Raw genomic sequence first — 19,544 nt, 5'->3', positions numbered from 1 at the left:
GGGACTTAAAAAAAAATGGAGCTAAAAACGCGAGTTTATAGAAGTTTTTTTGAAAGTTTCATTTACGTGAAATCTTGCGTGATTTCCACACAGAGCGCTTCAAACCATTTAAATGGCTTTCCTTTACAATGGGTTTGTGAATTTGTAAACACAATTGTTGCAAGTTTTATTTTGTTTACGTTGTTTGTGTGGAATAACTAATTACCTTTAAGTCATAAACAACCAATTGGAAGATCGGCTATTGTGCATAACAGTCAGTCATTATCTCGAATTTCTGACAAAATCATTGAGAGATCAAACTGTTAATAAACATTACGTGACATCGAAGTTTTTGCATTTGATCGACTTGTGTTTGTGCAGCAAGTGATTTTAAATCTAGTTTGCTATGGAGAACTTGGAAATCCGCCTTGCCTCTGTAGCTGACTACGATGCCGTAGTAGAACTCTTCCGCGCAACTTACGAAGACAAAGCGGACGAAGATCACGACTATATCCCCAAAAGATTTCACGGTTGGCTTTCGGAACCCAAACGAGCTGTCTTCGTCGCAGAAATGGAAGAACAAATCGTTGGATTGCGGAGTTTTGTGGTGGTCAATGATGACCAAAGCTCTACCTGCGACGTGGAAAAGATCCATCCTAAATTCCGAAGTCAAGGGCTTCAAATCAAAATGATCGAGGCGAACCAAGACTTTATCCGTAAAAAATACCCGAATGTGGCCAGAGAACTCTTTTACGCTCCGAAGAAGTTCTACACACAGCGACAAGAGCTGTTTGCTGATCAAGTTCTTTTCAAACAAGACATAATTGCCTATCATATCGATCTGGAAAACCTCGATGTAGAGAGACTCAACGAAGTCGCTACCCGTCTTGCACTAGAGGTTAGGCCTTGTACCAGGGAAGAATTTCTTGAAGAGATCTTATCGATTGCCTTTAAGCTCTTTCCGAGCGAGGTCTTCACTATCGATGGGTTGGCATTAGAAGCTACGCGAGCCAATACGAGCGCAATGGTCCGAGACGGAGATAGATTTTTAGTCGATTACAATGAAGATGATTCGGAGCCGTTTGAGTCGTACAGTCACGGGAGAATTTTACCGAGAAATAATTCGCTTCACTGGGAATGCTGTATCTACACCAAAAGTCACTTCCTGTTTCAAGTGCATCTATTGGGGCAGGTCAGATGCGCAAGCGAAGTTCTGGCCGACAACAAGAACACCGTGATTGTGATTCATTTCCTCTCTGATAGCCGACTGGTTTCTTACGGAAGGAAACTGTTAGAGGGTCTCTTGGGCTTCAAACCATGTGACCGACTCAACATGAAACAGGAGTACGTACACGAGGAATCGCTAGAGTAATCCGAGGGTCCAGCTTGTTAAAGTCCAGTCCACTTAAGAATTATGACATTGCTTAAAAATTTTTCTTTTTTCTTTAGATAGAAATAAGACGTCGTTATCTAGATTTACAATAATCACCTTTTGCTAATTAATCATTTTTAGTTTAATGTTACTTCCACGAAGAATCGCTGGAGTAATCCGAAGGTCCAGCTTCTCAACGTCCAGTCCACATAAGAATTACAAAGCTTGTTCTCAGAGATTTTTCTTTCAAATCGAAATGAAACATTGTTTTGTTTTTCTAGACTGATGATTACTGCCTCTTTAGTTTACGTTTTGCCATAACGTTGATTAATCAGTTTTTAACTGTAATGTTATGATTTAGTGTCTCGCTTGAAGGCACGTAGAGTAACTGCCTGTCCCGTCTTCGCAACACGGTCAGGAGGCGGGTTTCATGCGACAGATGGAATACAAATTTAACAATTAATTGCAGTTTCAATTATCATACAGTTCTCTTCGGGGAACTGTATAAAATTATGTAAAGGCATTAAAAGAATCAAGAAAGCAATTAGACAATCAATTTTTAAAAATATGTATTTTATTGTGAAACAAGTAGCAATTAAAATTGATGAATTGAATAAAATTTCCATTTTTTTTTGTTCCGACCCTTCAATTCCCATGAGTGACCAATACTGAGTTTTCCAAACAACAACAAACATATGAAACATATGTGTGAACTGCGGTTATGAGACGTATATGAGAACGATCCTTCGCAGTAAAGCACTATTTGAGCAATAGTGAAAATCAGAGAAGAGCAGAGGTCAGTGGTTCGAATCCCGTACAGGCCTGAAATTTTTTTCAGGTCTGATTTTCACTATTGCTCAAATAGTGCTTTACTGCGAAGGATCGTTCTCATATACTGAATTTTCCGTTAATTTATCGTTACAATATAAAGCAGACAAATGATGAGAATAAAGAAAAAGATCAATTAGCGGATTATTAGTTGATCCAATAATAAATTCTCCAAACTACAGAGGAACCTCTATTTAACGAAGAGCCAAGGGACTGGGGAAATTGGTTCGTTGTGGCATACATTTTATTGTAACTTTAGCCGGGCTGAAACTGAGAGGAACATAGAAGATGGTGAGGAACCAAAACTAATTATTTCCTTGATGGCCACGCACTAAGTGTTCTGTTATACTCCCATTTAAAAAATAGTGCAGTGGAAAAAATTCGCGGCTACAGACAAATTTGCCACGGTTTTAGGTGCACGATCTGATCATGTGCGAGTCGAAAGTTCAAGTTGTTGTTTACTGCGGAGAGGGAGTTTTAGTGAGTTTAGAAGCATGACACGTGATTCACGCTCCTTTAATCGGAAATCGTATTTTAAAGTCCGGTGATGGCGTGGAGGAATCTTTTTTTTTTGGGTGGGGGTCACATGGTTTTCATGGGGGATCAGTCGTCGGCTACAAAATTGACTGCCAATGAGGGGGGATCATAATGATTAAGTCCTTCTACCCTCCCTCCCTCCCACACACACACACACACACAGGCGATAAATAATGATCGATCAAACGCCTACATGTGTAGCCACGCGCGCCAATCACGTGTGGAAACTAACTGAGGAAGACTAGGTTTGAATTTACTCTTTGTGTGCCTGTCGCTTTGCGTGCCAAACACCTCGTTTGACCTAGGGTGAAGTCATGGAGCCCTCCAAAGAAACGGTTGGCCATGATCCTTGCTCGTTTTCCAAACCAAACCAATGTCTCTGCACATACATCAGCTGGTTCGTCGATGTCCTAATGGATAAAAAGATCCTCGATTGCCGCGTTCAGCTTGAGTTCGAAGTGAAAGAGGACGGAGTGAAAAAAATGGTAAGGTTCGATGTGAATTTCATTTGCATGAGCATTATGGAGTGAAGGTAAGAAGGCACGAGGTTAAGTTAAATACAGTTTAGCTCGAGAACCTTACAATATTCTTGGATAACTATAAACTCTTAGCTGATTAACTCCAGAGCTCAATAACTTGGCTACTAAATCATGCACCAGAAAAAGGTACAAATTTGAAACGTAAGTTTAGAAGGGCGGAACTAGTACGGTAAGCTCTTAGCGAAAATTGCGTGCTCGAGTCTGGGTTCTCCACCTTTACATTTGCACAGGAAACAGTTTGAATCGCACATCCTTTTTTACTCTCCTTGCTTGATAATACATTTACACGTGCAATGCAAGAGTGTTGCCTCAAAGTGTAAAGCGTTTGCAGTTTCTTACCACTTGAATTCAGAATCACTCGGGAAATGTATTCATCATTGGTTTGTGATCAGAGGGGTGTTTCCCTAAAAGCCAGCTTCATGCAGTTTGCTTTGTTATCTTGTCGATACATTGTTAATAGTATTTCTTTTCCTGCGGATATTTAAGTCATTTCTTTGCATATCCAGCTGTACTGGTCTTTTTCATGGGGAAGTAGTCATATCGTCATAAACTGCGTGTTGGGTTGTAAAACTCAGCTCTTGAGTACCAAGCTAATCTGATTCAAATTTGATAGCTACAGGAGAAGTCAGCATACAAACTGAAAGTTTTCATAGTTTGTAGTTTTGTGATGCATTAATTAATCTTAGCTTGGCAACTACTGGCACGTTCTAGATTTACCACTCTTACAGACAAGAGTTCGCAACTTTACGACCATGCGAATAATTAAAGCAAAAATGTCACTGCCTGACTGAGATAAACTGATTAGGAGAAGCTGTGACTCAAAGATTGCCTGCGGTTAATTATTAACGAAGACTTAAAAAAAATCAAAATCGCTTTTCCTTGCTCCTTTCAGTCTACTATACCCTAGTCAACTGTACACATGAATATCAAATTCCAATTTTAATTACACTACACTCTTTTGTCTTGGAAGAATGTCTAATTTTGGGGTTGAGGCTGAACATTCTTATTTTTTAGTGCCATTTGAGTCACAAATCCTTCTTAACTTGTCCTTAAAGTTGTGTGGTGTAGCAATTCAAGAAATAACTGTTATAAAAATGTTCCTTAATGTTTTAGTTAATTGTCCTGTCAGATCACAATTTTACATTTCTTTTACCTTTATTTATACTTCTAACCAAAAAAAAAAAATTAGCAAAAAAAGACATTCTTAACTAACTCTCAGTCAGGGTATGATCTCCGTATTTTCCTAAAATTGCGGTTAATGTCAGCATGAACATTCTTATAAAAAAGTGGCTTTCTTTCCCAGTTCTCAAAATAACCTAGTCATTCTTGATTGAAAGGGCAATCTTTTGCAATGCTTTATTGACCAAGCTTGTTCATTAGGGATGGATGGATATTAGCTTCATTCTTTTTTTGCATATTTATGGACCTAGACTTAACCACAAAAGAAAAAGCACTTAGCCAATATTCAGCCATCTTGACCTCTTGCTTGGTTGATAACGTAAAGATGATAAGATTCTTTTGTTAAGGCCCTCGATACCAGAGACTTGACAGTTCACAGTGTCATAGATGGTAATGGAGAGAGTCTGAGTTTTAGCTATGGTGAGAAGCACAAAGCATTTGGAACACCACTCAACATTGAACTTCCTTATGGTTTAAAAAGGTGATAATTTTATTTCTCAGACAATGAGTGTAACTATTTAGTTTGTACTCAAGCAAAGTCATCCACCCAGCTGGTCAGCTTATCCTTTTTTTTTTTTTTAGCATGTTCAAGGGTATTACTACTTCCTCCCCTCCCCTGAATGGGATACCAGTCCATCAGAAGGTTACCTCCAGTATTTAATGAGCAGAGGTTTCGTCAAGGGCCAGGCACTCGGCAAATTGCTTGGGTGTGAGGACAGTTTTGCCCACCTGGTTTGATCATCTAGAGGAATTAGGTTACTGTCCCTTATAAAAGTCAGTTCAGTCAAAAAAAGTTTTGCCTGTCTGTGAAAACCAGTGGCCCTCCTGCTGAAAAAATTAATGAAACCCCTGCATGAGGCTTCCCTGACAATTTTACTAGTACCCATTTAATCCTGGGTCCAGTTGTGTAAAGGCCGGGTAACACTATCCGTGTGATAAATTGGTATCTGGCTGATAAGTGTTAACAAAACGCACTGCACTATCCGCCATATAGTGATTTGTCCAGTGGACAGCGTTATCTGTGCTTCAAACAACCAGGCCCTGGGTAGAGAGAGGCACTGTGATACAGCGACACTAGCTCATTAGCACAGTGACACTTTTCTCCCTTTTATTCGGCCCTCGCGGAATATTTTATCTTATCTGTCCCTGATGATGCCGTTGAGTGGGGAAAGCTCGGACTTCTACAACATTTTACAGTGATTCGAGGCCACATTAGTGTTTTTTATTGTAAAGCATTTTGTCCAAGAAATATATATCATGATGGCCCCGAGCCAGGTCTCGCACGCAGAGTCCAAAGCACATCTGACCATAACAGGCCACCATATATGTCTCCCCTAACTGTTATTGACTTCATATTTATTTTTAAACCTTTGGTATATATCATCAAAAATTTTCAAGATTTTATTAATTTTTACTAGTGGTTCCAAGCTCTACCTCAAGATTAGTTACCAGACCTCTGAGACTGCCTCAACTTCACAGTTCCTCACCCCTGAACAGACTGCTGGGAAAAAGTACCCTTATTTTTTCACCCAGTGTCAGGTAAGATGATAGGTTATTCCTCAGAAAAAAAAAACCAATCAATTTTATGGTATGTTCATGTAGATACATGAAGCTTGCCAGATTGGTAATCAGGCTTTGTATAGTGCTACTCAGAATTATTTTTCTATCTTGTTCTTGAGCAAAAAATAATATGAGTGAGAGACACATTTTTCAATTTTTGAACTGAAAAAAGTTAAGTTTACAGAGGCAGAAAAAGAGTTGTATGTGACATGTGATTATTAGCCCACAGTTACTATATGATGCATAAAGGCAAGAGGTTGAATGAGATTTTAAGTTTTTCTTTTTAAATTTGTGACACATGAAATACTGTCCTCTTCGGAGCACTGAACCACATTACATGCTATAAGATTTAGACTGACAAGTATTTATATTTCCTTTAGGCCATTCATGCTCGCAGTCTCATTCCATGCCAAGACACACCTTGTGTAAAAACACCTTACCAAGCAGAGGTATGATCAGATCACTCCTGAGATCTTATTGCTAATTCTCCCTACTGTCTGCCATATAATTCTTCTAAACTAGATGTAACTTTGGAGAATTTGGTATCTGATCAACTAATAATTCCCTAATTGATATTTTTCTTTATTCTCTTCACTTGTCTTAGTAATACTATTGTATTGATATTGTAAGGAAAAACTCTGTCTTGGTCACTCATGGGAGTTAAGGGGATATTATTAATACTTAGTATAATTTCAGAGCTGATTAAAGAGTTTCCAGCAATCTGATTGGTCAAGCGGTTCCTTATATGACGCTATATAAACTGCTCCGCGCGGTTTATAAAAAATGTTAAACTAAATGTTACTAAAATGTTATGATTTTAGAAATTTCTCTGTTGTTCAGCTCTGAAATTATACTATTAAAACAATTATTTGCCGAAGGCGAGGTGAATATCATCAAATAATCCCCGAGATGAGACTACGTCTCAGGGATTATATGACGATAAACACCTCACCTTCGGCGAATAATTGTTAATTCTATCTTGTCATCAGTCTACGTCGCTAGGAAGTCACATGAGATGCACATTGCCAGTCAGTGCTAAGCATTTTGCTAGTTAAATTTGTCATTCGTGAGTAGGTTCCTGCATTTTTATTTGCAAATCTTCAGCATCTTCCATTTTCCTTGCCTCTTGCCGGCATCCAAAAAGGTAGGAGTAGTCCCTTTTCTGTATTTATTCGTTTCGTTCTATAGTTTTTAGTTTTCCCAGTGGAAAATGAGTGCTGAAGGCGAATCGTCACCAAACCATGCGATTATCCCCACCAATGCACCGGGAACGGCTTTTGTGGTGGATATGAATACGAACCATCACATTTTGAATTCTTTAAACAACATTGATTGAACAATGGGCCAGATGGTGGGCCTTATAGCCAAGTTTTGCGAAGATGACAGGTCAAGTGGCCGGAAAAGATCGGCCGATCCTTCATCAGACACTGACGAGTCCGAGTCACAACATAAACATTACCCTCGTCGCTCAAATTCTAAAAGAGCACGAGAAAATACTCCATCGGACGATGATTTAAGCCTTCATGTACAGGATGACTTTGATGATGAAGATCTAAAACTGCTCACCGAGCAATCATCAGCCACCGGCCAAGCGCGGGAAACTCCGTTCTGGAGGTTAAGATCCTCCAAGACATTGCTAATGGTTTTGAGGATGATGACGCCACCGGCGAAAAAATCATGCAACAATTGGCAGACAGCCACAAAGTGTTGGGGAAAGAAACTCTCTTCAGAAAAGTTGAAAAACCTGCTTGACAAATATAAGCAACCTGAAAATTGTGAAGACATCAAAGCCACAAAGGTCAACCCTGAAATATGGAACCAACTTAATCCTAATAAAAGGAAAGTTGATCTCCAATTGTCTAGTGTGCAACAAGTAGTGCGTAAAGTTACTTTTGCGACCCTACAGACAACTAATGTTTTGTTGCAAAATGCCTCTATTTCATTGAGTTCCAATTTGATCATGCAGTCTGTTGATGTTGTTTGCCTTGTTGGGCCATGTCAACACCCAGTTGGCTCAGTTTCGAAGAGAACAGATCAAGCCTGCTTTAAAGCAGGAATACTCTACCATCTGCAGTGCTGAAGTACCCCTGATGAGCTAATATTTATTTGGGGATGAGCTCGCCAAACAGCTGCAAGATGCTGGGGAATCTAGCAAAATTAGCCAATCTGTGGGTCACTCTTCACAGCGACGCCCTTACACAGGGCACCATCGTTCTGGCCACCAGGAGTGTTAAAATAAAGGGCCTAAAAGAGATTTTTTATGGAAAGGTCAACAGAAATTCCACGAAAAGAAAAAGCCTCAGTTCAACGAAAAGAAATAGTTGACCAACTGTTAGCAATAGGAGATTCGGTAAGTGATTTTCCTACAATTCTGCCTTGCCTTTTAAGTTATTTACAGGCCTCTTGCCACAATTTTAAGGCAGGGCAAGTCGCTGGTCATTTTGCAGCGTGGAAGGATCTTACTAATGATTGTATAATTTTGTCTGATGTTTTGGGAGCCAGTATTGAGTTGTCTGCCAACTCTAGTCAACACAGGCTTCCTGGCCATGCTTTTAATGAGCACGAATATTCTGTTATCAACCAGGAAATACAAAAATGCTCCAAAAAGGGGCTATTATGAAAGTGAAATATTCTCCGGGTCAGATTGTATCAGGAATTTTCTTGCTTCCCAAGAAAGATGGAACTTTTAGGCTCATACTTAACCTAAAGAATTTTAATGAGTTTTGTGACACATCATCATTTCAAGATGGGTTCTCTTCAGACTATAATTAAGCTGGTAACACCCAATTGTTTCATGGCATCTATAGATATGAAGGATGCATACTATTCCATCCCTACTAAAAGTGAGGATCGAAAGTATTTGCGAATTAAATGGGCAGGCAGATCAATTATATGAATTCAGTTGCCTTCCCAATGGGTTGTCGTGTGCCCCCCGCCAGTTGACAAAAATTCTGAAACCTCCTTTATCCGCTTTACACAAACAAGGGCATATTATCTATTGCACACCTGGATGACCTTTACTTACAAGGTCGGACTTATGACGATTGTGTCAAAAATGTTATAGATACCACAGTCTTACTTGATAAGTTAGGTCTGGTCGTCCACCCTGAGAAATCCAGTTTCATTCCCTCTCAGGTGCTGGTTATTCTGGGCTTTATCATTAATTCATTAACCATGACAATTCAACTGACAATGGAGAAGGCTTTGGGCCTCAAAACTGTTTGTCTTGAGTTTTTGCGAGCTACCACTTTATCTATAAGGGAAGTAGCAAGTGCAATTGGCAGAATAGTGGCTAGTTTTCCTGGGGTGAGTTACGGACCCCTGTTCTACAGGCACTTGGAAAAAGACAAATGTCTAGCCTTACAGCAGGCAAAAGGAAATTTTGATGCTCACATGTTCCTTTCACAACAAGCTAAGTGTGAATTGCAGTGGTGGTGTGATAATGCAATGACTGCCCACAATGTGATATCACAGGGGGAACCCCAACATCAAATTACTACAGATGCCTCCCTCTTAGGGTGGAGAGCTGAACATGATGGAGTATCTACAGGGGGAATTGGACCCATGTTGAAGCCCAGTACCACATAAACTACCCGGAAATGCTGGCTATCTACCTAGCCTTACAAACTTTTGTTAAAGGCTGGGTTAACACACACATTCAAGTAATGTGTGATAATACCACAGCTGTGAATGTATATAATCATATGGGATCGAGTCATTCCGATTCTTGTAACTCATTAGCCAAAAGAATTTGGGAGTGGTGTATAGCTAGGGACGTTTGGTTGAGTGTTGCCCATATCCCTGGTAAACAAAATCTTGTTGCTGATTTTGAATCTCGAAGAAACCAAAGGGAAGCAGAATGGCAGCTTCATAAAGCCACACTCCAAAATGCTCTATCAAGGTTAAATTTTCAACCTGACATTGACCTCTTTGCTTCCCGCATTAATCACCTTTTTCTGAAGTATGTCTCATACAGACCAGACCCTGAAGCTTTCGCCATAGATGCACTCTCATTACAATGGTCTAAACTGGAAATTTACGCCTTTCCACCTTTTAGTGTACTTCCCGCAGTTTTGAGCAAAATACAGAGAGAGGAAGCTCAAGGAGTTGTTGTATTTCCGGATTGGCCAGCCCAATGTTGGTATCCCAAAGCTCTGTGGATGCTGAAACAGGAACCAATTTACCTCAAAGCAAGAAGGGACCTACTCCGGTTACCAAGTCATCCAAAGGAAGTACACCCAATTTGGCACAAACTCAACCTCCCAGTCAGTCTCTTATCAGGGAAAGTCTAGCTAAATACGATTTATCATCAACTGCGAAAGATGTCCTTATGGCCTCTTGGAGAGAGGGTACTTCTAAGCAGTACCGTACATACTTAAAGCGCTGGAGATAGTACTGTGATGACAAGGATATTGATTCATTTCAACCCGGAGTACACAATGGTGTCGAATTTCTTGTCTCTTTTATACAAGGCTGGTCTTGGTTACAGTGCTGTTAACACAGCCCGTTCTGCCCTGTCTTCCCCCGTTATTTTGGACAGCAATGAAAAGTTTGGAGATCATCCCTTGGTTGTTTGCTGCATGAAGGGAATTTTTGAATTGAAGCCATCCCTCCCAAAATACACTGAGATATGGGATGTTCGTGTTGTGTTGGATTATTTGAAGATCTTTGGTGCTTTATCCCTTAAAGAACTCACACTCAAGTTAACCATGTTGCTGTGTTTTTCCACTGGCCAGCGTGGACGAACTATCCATAAGTTTGACATTAACTAAATACAGGACTTAGGTGATCAGTACAGAATTTCTGTTCATGAGAAGCTAAAGCAGACTAAACCAGGAAGACATTTAGAGCCTATAGAACTCTTGGCCCTCTCCGAGGACAAGGAACTTTGTGTGGTGTAACATTTGAGGGAATATATCCATCGTACTGACCCTTTGCGTAAGGATCATTCTCGGTTATTGTTAAGCCATGTCAAACCCTTTAAGCCAGTAGCAAGGGACACTGTTTCCAGATGGGTTAAGCGAGTTTTGCAATCTGCAGGGATTGACATAACTAAGTACTCTGCTCATAACTACAGGGCTGCGTCTACTTCCAATGTTAAGGTTAAGGTTTGAATATTGCTGAAATTATGAAGGTTACCGGTTGGTCAACTGCAAGTACCTTTGCGAGGTTCTGATGAGCCAGTGTCCAATACTTCAGCTAACTTTGGCTCTGTACTGTTGAATCCAAGTGCCAAGTGATCTGCTAGTTGCATTTTGTATTTTTTGGTTTGTTCCATTTGGGTTTTTATTAGCCTGAATAAAATACTCTTTTACTTGTAGTACTGTTTCGTGTTACAGGACTTTGAAATCTCATGTGACTTCGTAGTGATGTAGACTGATGACAAGATAGAATTACATGATTAAATGAAACTTACCTGTAAGTTGAAGTTTGATGGAGATTCTGTCTTGTCATCAGTCCGGAACGAAGGAGTCACATGCCCTTATTCCCTCCCTCCCTTCCTCCTTCGTTCCTTTTTCCTAAACCACTAAAAACAAAGGAATGAAGGAGTCACATGACATGCGCATGCACATTGCCAGTCAGTCTTCAAAGTGAGTGGTACAGGAAAAAGGAACGAAGGAGGAGGGGAGGGAGGGAATAAGGGCATGTGACTCCTTCGTTCCGGACTGATGACAAGACAGAATCTCCATCAAACTTCAACTTACAGGTAAGTCTTGTTTAATCATGTAATTATAAGCTTAATTACACATAATTACATTTTGGTTGTTTCTTACTGATGAGCAGTTGGAGGACGGATGCAAAGGTGGCATCCCCTTTAACAAATTTTAGCTTCTTAACTAATATAAAACAAATAGATTCCATGTTACTGTGCATCTGTTCAGTAGAATCGCATCATTAAATAAAATCTTGCTTTCTGACTGGTTAACAAAGCAAGGTATTTAGTGTAGAACTGTGAGTTGGAAATGAGGCCAAGTAATTATATTGTTATAGAAAACAGCAATAAATAATGTTGTTTTCTTTTTTTTTTTTGTCTTACTTCTATTCAGTTATGCCATTCAAGGAAAATTTATCACTTGACTCATTACTTATCGCTTCCCAATTCATGTGATATTGGTTTTCACATGCAATTCAATGTGGAATTCCTTAAATGTCGAGTAGTGAATTTTCCCATAATAGATCATAGATGGCATCAAAATGTTGTACAAGCATTATTGACCCACTCTGTGTTCTTACTTGTGTTGACATCATCTCTTATCGATTACAGAACAGATACAATGAAATGGAATCCATTTCTTAAATAGACGTTTAGTGATCTACACAGTACATAATTATTATATAGATTTAGTCACAGTTGTAGTTTATTGAAGTCCTGGTAAAGAAGTATGTTCTTCAACCAGGTAACTGTACCTAAAGAGCTTGTTGCATTGATGAGTGCTGAGGGAACAGGAAGTTGCGACGATCCCCAAAATCCTGAAAAGAAAATTTACACTTTCACTCAAAAGGTAGAACTTTTATTACTTTTGATATATTAATAAAAAGAAAAAAAGGTATTGTTATTATTCACACCATTATGTTGATTATTCAGAGTTTATTAAATTGGTGATCATTTTCTTGATTCTCTTGACCCCTATATTTGCTTCAAGGGTGATATTCTATGGAGAAATCAGAAGCCAGTCACTCTTAAAAGGGGTTAATTGGGGTTAAAATGATATCTGAGAGAGATCCAAAAAAATTTATGCTCAAGAACATAAACTGTATTTACTATTTTTTATCCTTTGGAAGCATTGAGGAAACAAGAACTGAAAAAAAAATTACACAAAAAAGGCTGAACAATCACACAAGTGTACAAGCTAAAGTACATTTAAGCCTGCCAAACTCAATTTTAGCTTGCAAAATGGGCCACAATGCAGAACAGAGTAATTATAATAATTAGGCTCATTTGCTTTCATCCTTAGGTGGTAATTCCCAGTTATCTGATTACTCTTGCAGTTGGAGCCTTGGTTAGCAAGTAAGTTATATAAAAAACTTGCCAACTACAACGTGAACATAAACAACAACAATAATTGTGTTGTCATCAAGTCATAATTTTTAAATAATTATTTTTTAATTATCTCAACTTTTTTCCTGGCCCATGGGTAGCCAATGGTAGTCTGAATGGGCCATTTTATAAAAGATATAACTACAAACAAAATGATAATACAAAAGCAAAAAGAAAAAAAATAGCAAATTGTTTAACCCTTGAAAACACCCTACACATCATGTCAGTATCCACAATTATTCTCCAAACCCTCTCCTATTCTTGGTTTTCACAAGACATTATCAAAATTCAAAAAACAATGAGGAATTTTCATATGAATACTTTTGAGATTTTACTTTTAATTAGTTATTAGTACAGCTGAAGACTTATCTTTTTATGAATTTTCAGTTTGAGAGGGTTTTTCATCTTGGGATTTTTAAAAGTGAGGTTGAATTTCTAAGCTTTTGCTTTTTCAGGAAGGTGGGACATCGCTCTAAGGTATGGACTGAGCAAGAGATGTTGGAATTGAGTGCCTGGGAGTTTGCAGAGGTAAGATGTTTGTAAAGGAGTTGATTGTCAAATGTAAGTGTTGTTGTTAATTAGTTGAGTGGCTTTGTTTTTAGTGGTGAACATTGAAGACAATGTGCAACGCTTGAACAGGCAAGGGCCAATTCGAAGAAAACAACAGCACGATGCCTCAGCAAATGTTTTACTATAATGTCAGAAAAAAGTAAATTCCCACAAGAGCGAGAAAAGAATGTAATTACAACACAAACAAACCATCTAAAGGCCACTGCAAAACAAAATTAAAGAAAAGGATGAAAATGAAGCTGCTTACCAAATGCTGAGTATAACCAGGGTTGGTGGTTGGGGAAACCAAGAAAAGGAAAAGTTTGCTTCTACGAACACTGATTACAGATAGACACAAAAAAACTTTGGTTGAAAGAAAGGGGTGAGACAGCAAAACTATAATATAATATTATTAGCTAAACTTACGTACAGCACGTAACAAAGGAGCGTAACCGACAAAATACTGAAGAGCAAAAAAGTACACAATGACAAGTAAGGGAAGAAAAGAGAAACAAAGGGAAAAATTTGCCCCAACCAATTAAATGCAAAACTAATTGCAGTCAATTATGAATAAAAGGGATAAGTTTCTAAAGAAACTGTGGTCTTGCGTCGGTGCACATGGGGGTAGTTAATTTAGAAGACAATTTGGTTTTACCAACTGAGTTGATAAAGTATTAGTTGGCTACTACAAAGATTTTCTGAAGCTGATATTACAAGTGTTAGCCCCATCACTTTCATTCTGACGAAGGACTAAACATCACCATTAGAATATCCTCAGGGTGGTCAATTTTCATTATTGACTCAGATGATAAAACCAATATATATGCCTATAGCCCGAACATGGGTATGTCCACAGTTTTCCACTGCTCAGCTCAACTTCCATTAAAACTGTGAGGCTGCACCTATGATGACGACACTGCTTGGCACATGGGCAGCCTCCCTTGGCGAGGTACTCTGTTGATCGACGACACAGCAAAGCTGAGATGATCGCAGAGAAGCTTGTTGCATACTGTCAGTATTGCAGCCGAATTGATTGTCAGTACCTGTCGTTTCCGTAGCTGAAGCCAGGTTGACTATCAGGACCGCCTTGCATGATGGCCGTTGGCTCGCAAGGAGCTCATCTGCCCTTTAGCAGGTGTTGTTTTTAGTTCTGCAAGGGTGACATGCCACCCTCCTCACCAGAAAAAAAGCTGGTGAGGGGAGCCAGTTTACACGCTGACCACCTGTCCATGTGGCAGGTTGTACTGGGTTACGTAGTACCAGTAGCAGACTACATGTCTGACCTGACCGAATAAAACCAAATTATGACGATTATATAATACCTCCCACCAAAGCAAAGCGGTCAGCAGTCAGGAGACAAGATGGACGTCTAATTTTGAGCTCCTGCTTCGTACCTTAATCTTTTCGTTTTTCTACAGTCCTTTTGTTAATTATTTTCACTAAAATCATGCCAAAAGAGTCAGTTACCTCGCTAAGGTAACAAAATCAAGATTTCAAGGATAAGGTCGACGCCCTTTCGAAGGAAATAATGCAGCTGAAAGAGAAGGTTCGGATCAACTCAGCCATTACCTTTGGTGCTGAAGCAGCTGCAATGACTGGTAATAGTAATAACAATGCTTCGAATGATGAAACTGTGTCTCATAGTCTACAATATCTGAGTGACGAATACGATGACCTGTTAGCGTCTAATTCTGGTGTCGTTGATCAACTCAAGGCATTAAGCTGTCGTCTTAATAAGCTTAGCGCTGATGTCACACGTGTTGGCAACGCCATCGATGAGGTTGAAAAATAATTGGCCTGCCCGAGAAAAGCAGCGAAACCACAGCTGAAACAAGCACCGTGTGAGTAAAACTATTCCAGGAGATGGGGGCAGAAGTGCTTTTGTCAGACATTGACATATCTCACCGCGTCCCCTCGAGGCAACAAAATGGCGCTCCGAAACCGGTCATCTGTAAATTTGTAAGACACCTTGCAAAAGCAAGTGTCATGGAAACTGGACAAAGTACCTCTCAAGTCAACCCATGAAATATCGGCCTGTCTGCTGATAATGTTCTCGACAGAGTCAGAATCATCGATCACCTCACCCCCAAAAAAAAACAACACCTGTTGTTTGAAGCAAAGAGATTCAAAGAACAGTATCGATACAGCTTCAGCTGGGCCAAGAATTCCACAATTTATCTACGCAAGTGTGAGGATTCCCCACCAGTAAAGATAACAGGCAATGGTTGTCTACAGCGACTTGCCTTGGACACCTTACATTATCAGATCGATAAGTATTTATTATGATCTATTTTAGTTAGTTTTATTTGAGTGCTAATGATCTAAACTCTCATGATACTCTATCTTTATTCGGTGAGCTCCTGTATTTTGGATTAAATGTAAACTTAGCTCATGGTCAATTTAATGATTGTTTACCTTCCCATTTGCTGGCCAAAAAATACCTAGATAAACTCTTTAGCATTTTTGACTTTAATCTCTTCAAACTAAACGCACTTAAAGACACAAATCCGGGTCATGGTCTCTATGATCATCGTATTCATAGTCGATACTATTCCCCATATAGTCTCTACAAATTTAAAAGTGAACCTCCCAGTCGTATCAGTGACTCGAGCTTCTCTCTTTTACATAATAATATCAGGAGTCTTAAGCGAAATCTTGAAAACTTTCACGTTCATCTATTGGACGAGTTAAATTTTGAATTTAGCATTGTAGGGGTCTCAGAAACTAAAATAATTAGTGGTAAAGAATTGGATTTTAATCCAAGCATACCTGGATATGTTTTCGAATATGTGCCGACACCTCTAGCTTCTGGAGGTGTTGGCTTGTATATTAATGATTCCCTGAAGTATACTGTCATTGAAAAGGTATTTGACGAAGCCTTCCAGTCGCTGTGGATCAAAATTCAATTTCCACTGAAAAGTAACATCATTTTGTGGTATCCTATATAGGCAACATAACTCTACTAAGCGTTTCCAAGAATATCGTGATGATAAACTTGAAAGACTAGTTACCTCAAACAAATCAATATATATATTACGGGCGACTTCAACATAAGCCTCTCTCATGCTGAAACTTCATGTTATACTCAGGACTTCTTACTTTTTCTTCAAAGCTTTTCATTCATCCCAACTATTGACAAACCAACGCGTGTTTACAATAACTCAGCCACCCTTATTGATAATATTTTAGCGAACAAAGTGGATTTTGAAATTACCAGTGGGAATATTATCTCTGAGATAAGCGATCACTATTCACAATTCTGTATTTCTCACAATTTTATTCAGAGGCCAAAACGCGGAAAGCAAAAACGGAGAGACTTTTCTGGTTATTCTAGTAGCAAGTTCAATTCTGAACTCTCTAATGCTTTGGTAAGCCAAATTAAGTTTAGCGATCAGTTTGATGTTGATACAGCTTTTTCTTACTTTTACAATACACTATTGGCACTCGTTGACAAACATGCTCCTTTAAAGACTGTTTAATGTTAACCAATCGCAAGCTTAAGCAGTTCTCTAAACCATGGATAACTAGCAGCCTTAGAAAATCCATCAAAATAAAAAATTCCTCCTCCAGTTGGGTGATTTTGTAAATTATAAAAATATACAGAAACAAAATTTCTAGTCTTACTAGGCTTAGTAAAAGGAATTATTATCATGCATTCTTTGCTGAGAATTTAAACAATATGAAAAACACCTTGAATGGAATAAATAGGCTAATTAACAATAAAAAGAATAGAAAACAATTCCTTTCTTCTCTTAAACATCCTGATGATAACACCTTAACTAACGATCCTCTTGAGATTTCTAACATCTTCAATAACTACTTTTCTTCTATCGGTAAAAACCTAGCTTCACGTGTACCTCGTTCATCTCGTTATTTTACCGAAGACTTGTCTCCCAATTATAATCCAAGCTCTTTCTTCTTTGATCCAGTTACGCCACAGGAGATTGAGTGTGAGATACTTCTGATCCCTAAAAATAAAACTTACGGTCTCTACTCTTGTCCGATTCGAATTTTAACTGACGCAAGACGCGTTATCTCGGGTCCTTTCTCCATCATCATAAACATATCTGTGCAAAAGGGCATCTTTTCATCGAAACTGAAAAGAGCAAAAGTTGTTCCTGTGTACAAAAATGATGAAGAGACTAACCCTGGTAATTATCGTCCGATATCATTACTGTCTATTTTCAATCGGATATTTGAAAAATTAATGTACCACTGCCTCAAATCCTACCTTGGTGAAAATGATATTCTATTTAAGTCACAGTATGGCTTCCGCGTAAACCATTCCACACAACTTGCCATTTTTGATATTGTTAATGTCATCATACAAAACAATATGGACCAAAAAATTTTCACTTGTGGGGTCTTTTTAGACTTAAAAAAGGCCTTTGATACCATCGACCATTTAATCTTGCTTCAAAAACTTAATCATTGTGGCATTAGAGGAATTATCAATGCTTGGTTTGCCTCGTACCTTCTCAGTTATTCACAAGTAACTGAATTGGGTTTTAACTTATCTACTGAATATATGATCTCATGTGGTGTCCAACAGGGGTCTGTGCTTGGCCCTCTGTTATTCTTAATCTATATTAACGATATCCAAAACTCTTAAGCGAAATTGTCATTCTATCTCTTTGCTGATGACACGAGCTTGTTGTATGCTGACTCTAATTTGAAATCTCTTGAAAAAACCATCAATAGCGAACTGCTCAAAGTCTCTGACTGGCTCAATGCAAATAAGTTAACGCTCAATGCTAAAAAGTCAAACTATGTTATCTTTCGTCCATATCAACATAACTTCAGCTACTTGGTTAACATTAAAATGATTGATAAGTTTGCTCAAATTCCTACCACGCTTCAGTGCGAAAACCATGTTAAATATCTTGGCGTCGTATTGGAAAGCAATTTAAGTTGGAAATCTCAAATTAATAATGCTGCATTAAAAATAAGCAGAACTGTTGGTGTTGTTGCCCGTCTTAGGCACTTTGTCCCACGTAAAACCCTTTTAAATATTTATCAATCATTGATCTTGCCTCATCTGACATATGGTTTGGCGGCTTGGGGTCAAGCTGCCAAAACCATTTACAAAAAATTCTCGAGCTTCAAAAACGAGTTCTTCGTTTGATATACTTTTCTGAACCTAGAGCCGGTGCTGTGCCTTTATTTATTTCCTCAAAAATTCTACCTTTACAAAATTAATGTCATATGCTGAAAAAGTATCTTCTATAATGTTTGATGTTTCCTGCATGAATGCTGCGTCTAACATATGTGACTTCTTTACTAAAGCTAATTCAAAGCACAAGCATGAGACCAGGTTTTCTTCATCTGGAAATTATTATGTTCAAACTTCAAGACTGAATCTAAATTAAGATTCTTTTTCCAGGTTTGGAGTTAAACTTTGGAATGCAATTCCTAACGAATTTCGTAAACTCTCCAAAGGAGCTTTTGAGAAAAATTTTCATGAATTTTTACTCTCGGTAATCGAAGCAGAGGACGATTAAGTTGAAGTGCCCATTCTCCTACAAAAAATGGCAAATTACGCATCCTTGAATCAATGTACTAATAATCGATAGGTTCTGTTAGGAGTAAAATTGATTGTAATAGTATTCTGTAAGACTATATATTTTGTAACCCTAGCTTGTTTTTCAGTAATTCTTATTTATCCAGAGAGCTTACTTAGTTACTTTACAATTATTAGTTAGTTAGTTAGTTACTTTACAATTATTATATTATCTGTTATGACTGCTGTAACCTTACCTCTCTGCCCACCTCATCTAGCTTTTGCTATTTGCGGGTGGAGATGGCAAAATGACGTGCGGGAAATAAAGTTTGATGACTGAGTGAAAGCAGTGTCACAGTTTCTTTTGAAACTGATACCTCCTAAAATCAATTGATGCTGTTAGGATGCATTTGTTATGGTTGTCGATTATCTGTTTTGTGTTGCTCATGCAGCTGTAACTGA

At 38.5% G+C, this 19,544-nt stretch overlaps 2 protein-coding genes and 2 pseudogenes across 3 annotated transcripts; all 4 read left to right on the top strand.

The window, feature by feature from the left end:
- Positions 1 to 264: 264 nt before the first annotated feature.
- Positions 265 to 1,930, top strand: LOC148731112 (histidine N-acetyltransferase-like). The gene has a single exon (XM_088762325.1). It carries the CDS (start codon positions 386 to 388, stop codon positions 1,349 to 1,351), a length of 966 nt encoding a protein of 321 aa, XP_088618451.1. The 5' UTR covers positions 265 to 385; the 3' UTR covers positions 1,352 to 1,930.
- A 1,039-nt stretch (positions 1,931 to 2,969) lies between these two features.
- LOC148731110 (leukotriene A-4 hydrolase-like) lies at positions 2,970 to 14,109 on the top strand. The gene is made up of 8 exons (XM_088761564.1): positions 2,970 to 3,201; positions 4,782 to 4,915; positions 5,853 to 5,973; positions 6,375 to 6,443; positions 12,393 to 12,497; positions 12,951 to 13,003; positions 13,489 to 13,561; positions 13,636 to 14,109. The coding sequence occupies exons 1-8, from the start codon at positions 3,031 to 3,033 to the stop codon at positions 13,639 to 13,641; spliced, it is 732 nt and encodes a 243-aa protein (XP_088617690.1). The 5' UTR covers positions 2,970 to 3,030; the 3' UTR covers positions 13,642 to 14,109.
- On the top strand, positions 7,217 to 11,314 carry LOC148731111 (uncharacterized; annotated as a pseudogene). Its single transcript, XR_016001875.1, has 2 exons — positions 7,217 to 8,344; positions 10,052 to 11,314. The product of XR_016001875.1 is annotated as an uncharacterized LOC148731111 (transcript).
- Positions 14,110 to 14,579: 470 nt separating the features above from the next.
- Positions 14,580 to 17,027, top strand: LOC148731109 (uncharacterized; annotated as a pseudogene).
- The last annotated feature ends 2,517 nt before the right edge of the window (positions 17,028 to 19,544 follow it).

The sequence above is a fragment of the Stylophora pistillata genome, chromosome 5 (genome assembly GCF_964205215.1).
Source record: "Stylophora pistillata chromosome 5, jaStyPist1.2, whole genome shotgun sequence".
Taxonomy (NCBI): domain Eukaryota; kingdom Metazoa; phylum Cnidaria; class Anthozoa; order Scleractinia; family Pocilloporidae; genus Stylophora; species Stylophora pistillata.
This window is presented reverse-complemented; position numbering and strand designations above follow the sequence as displayed.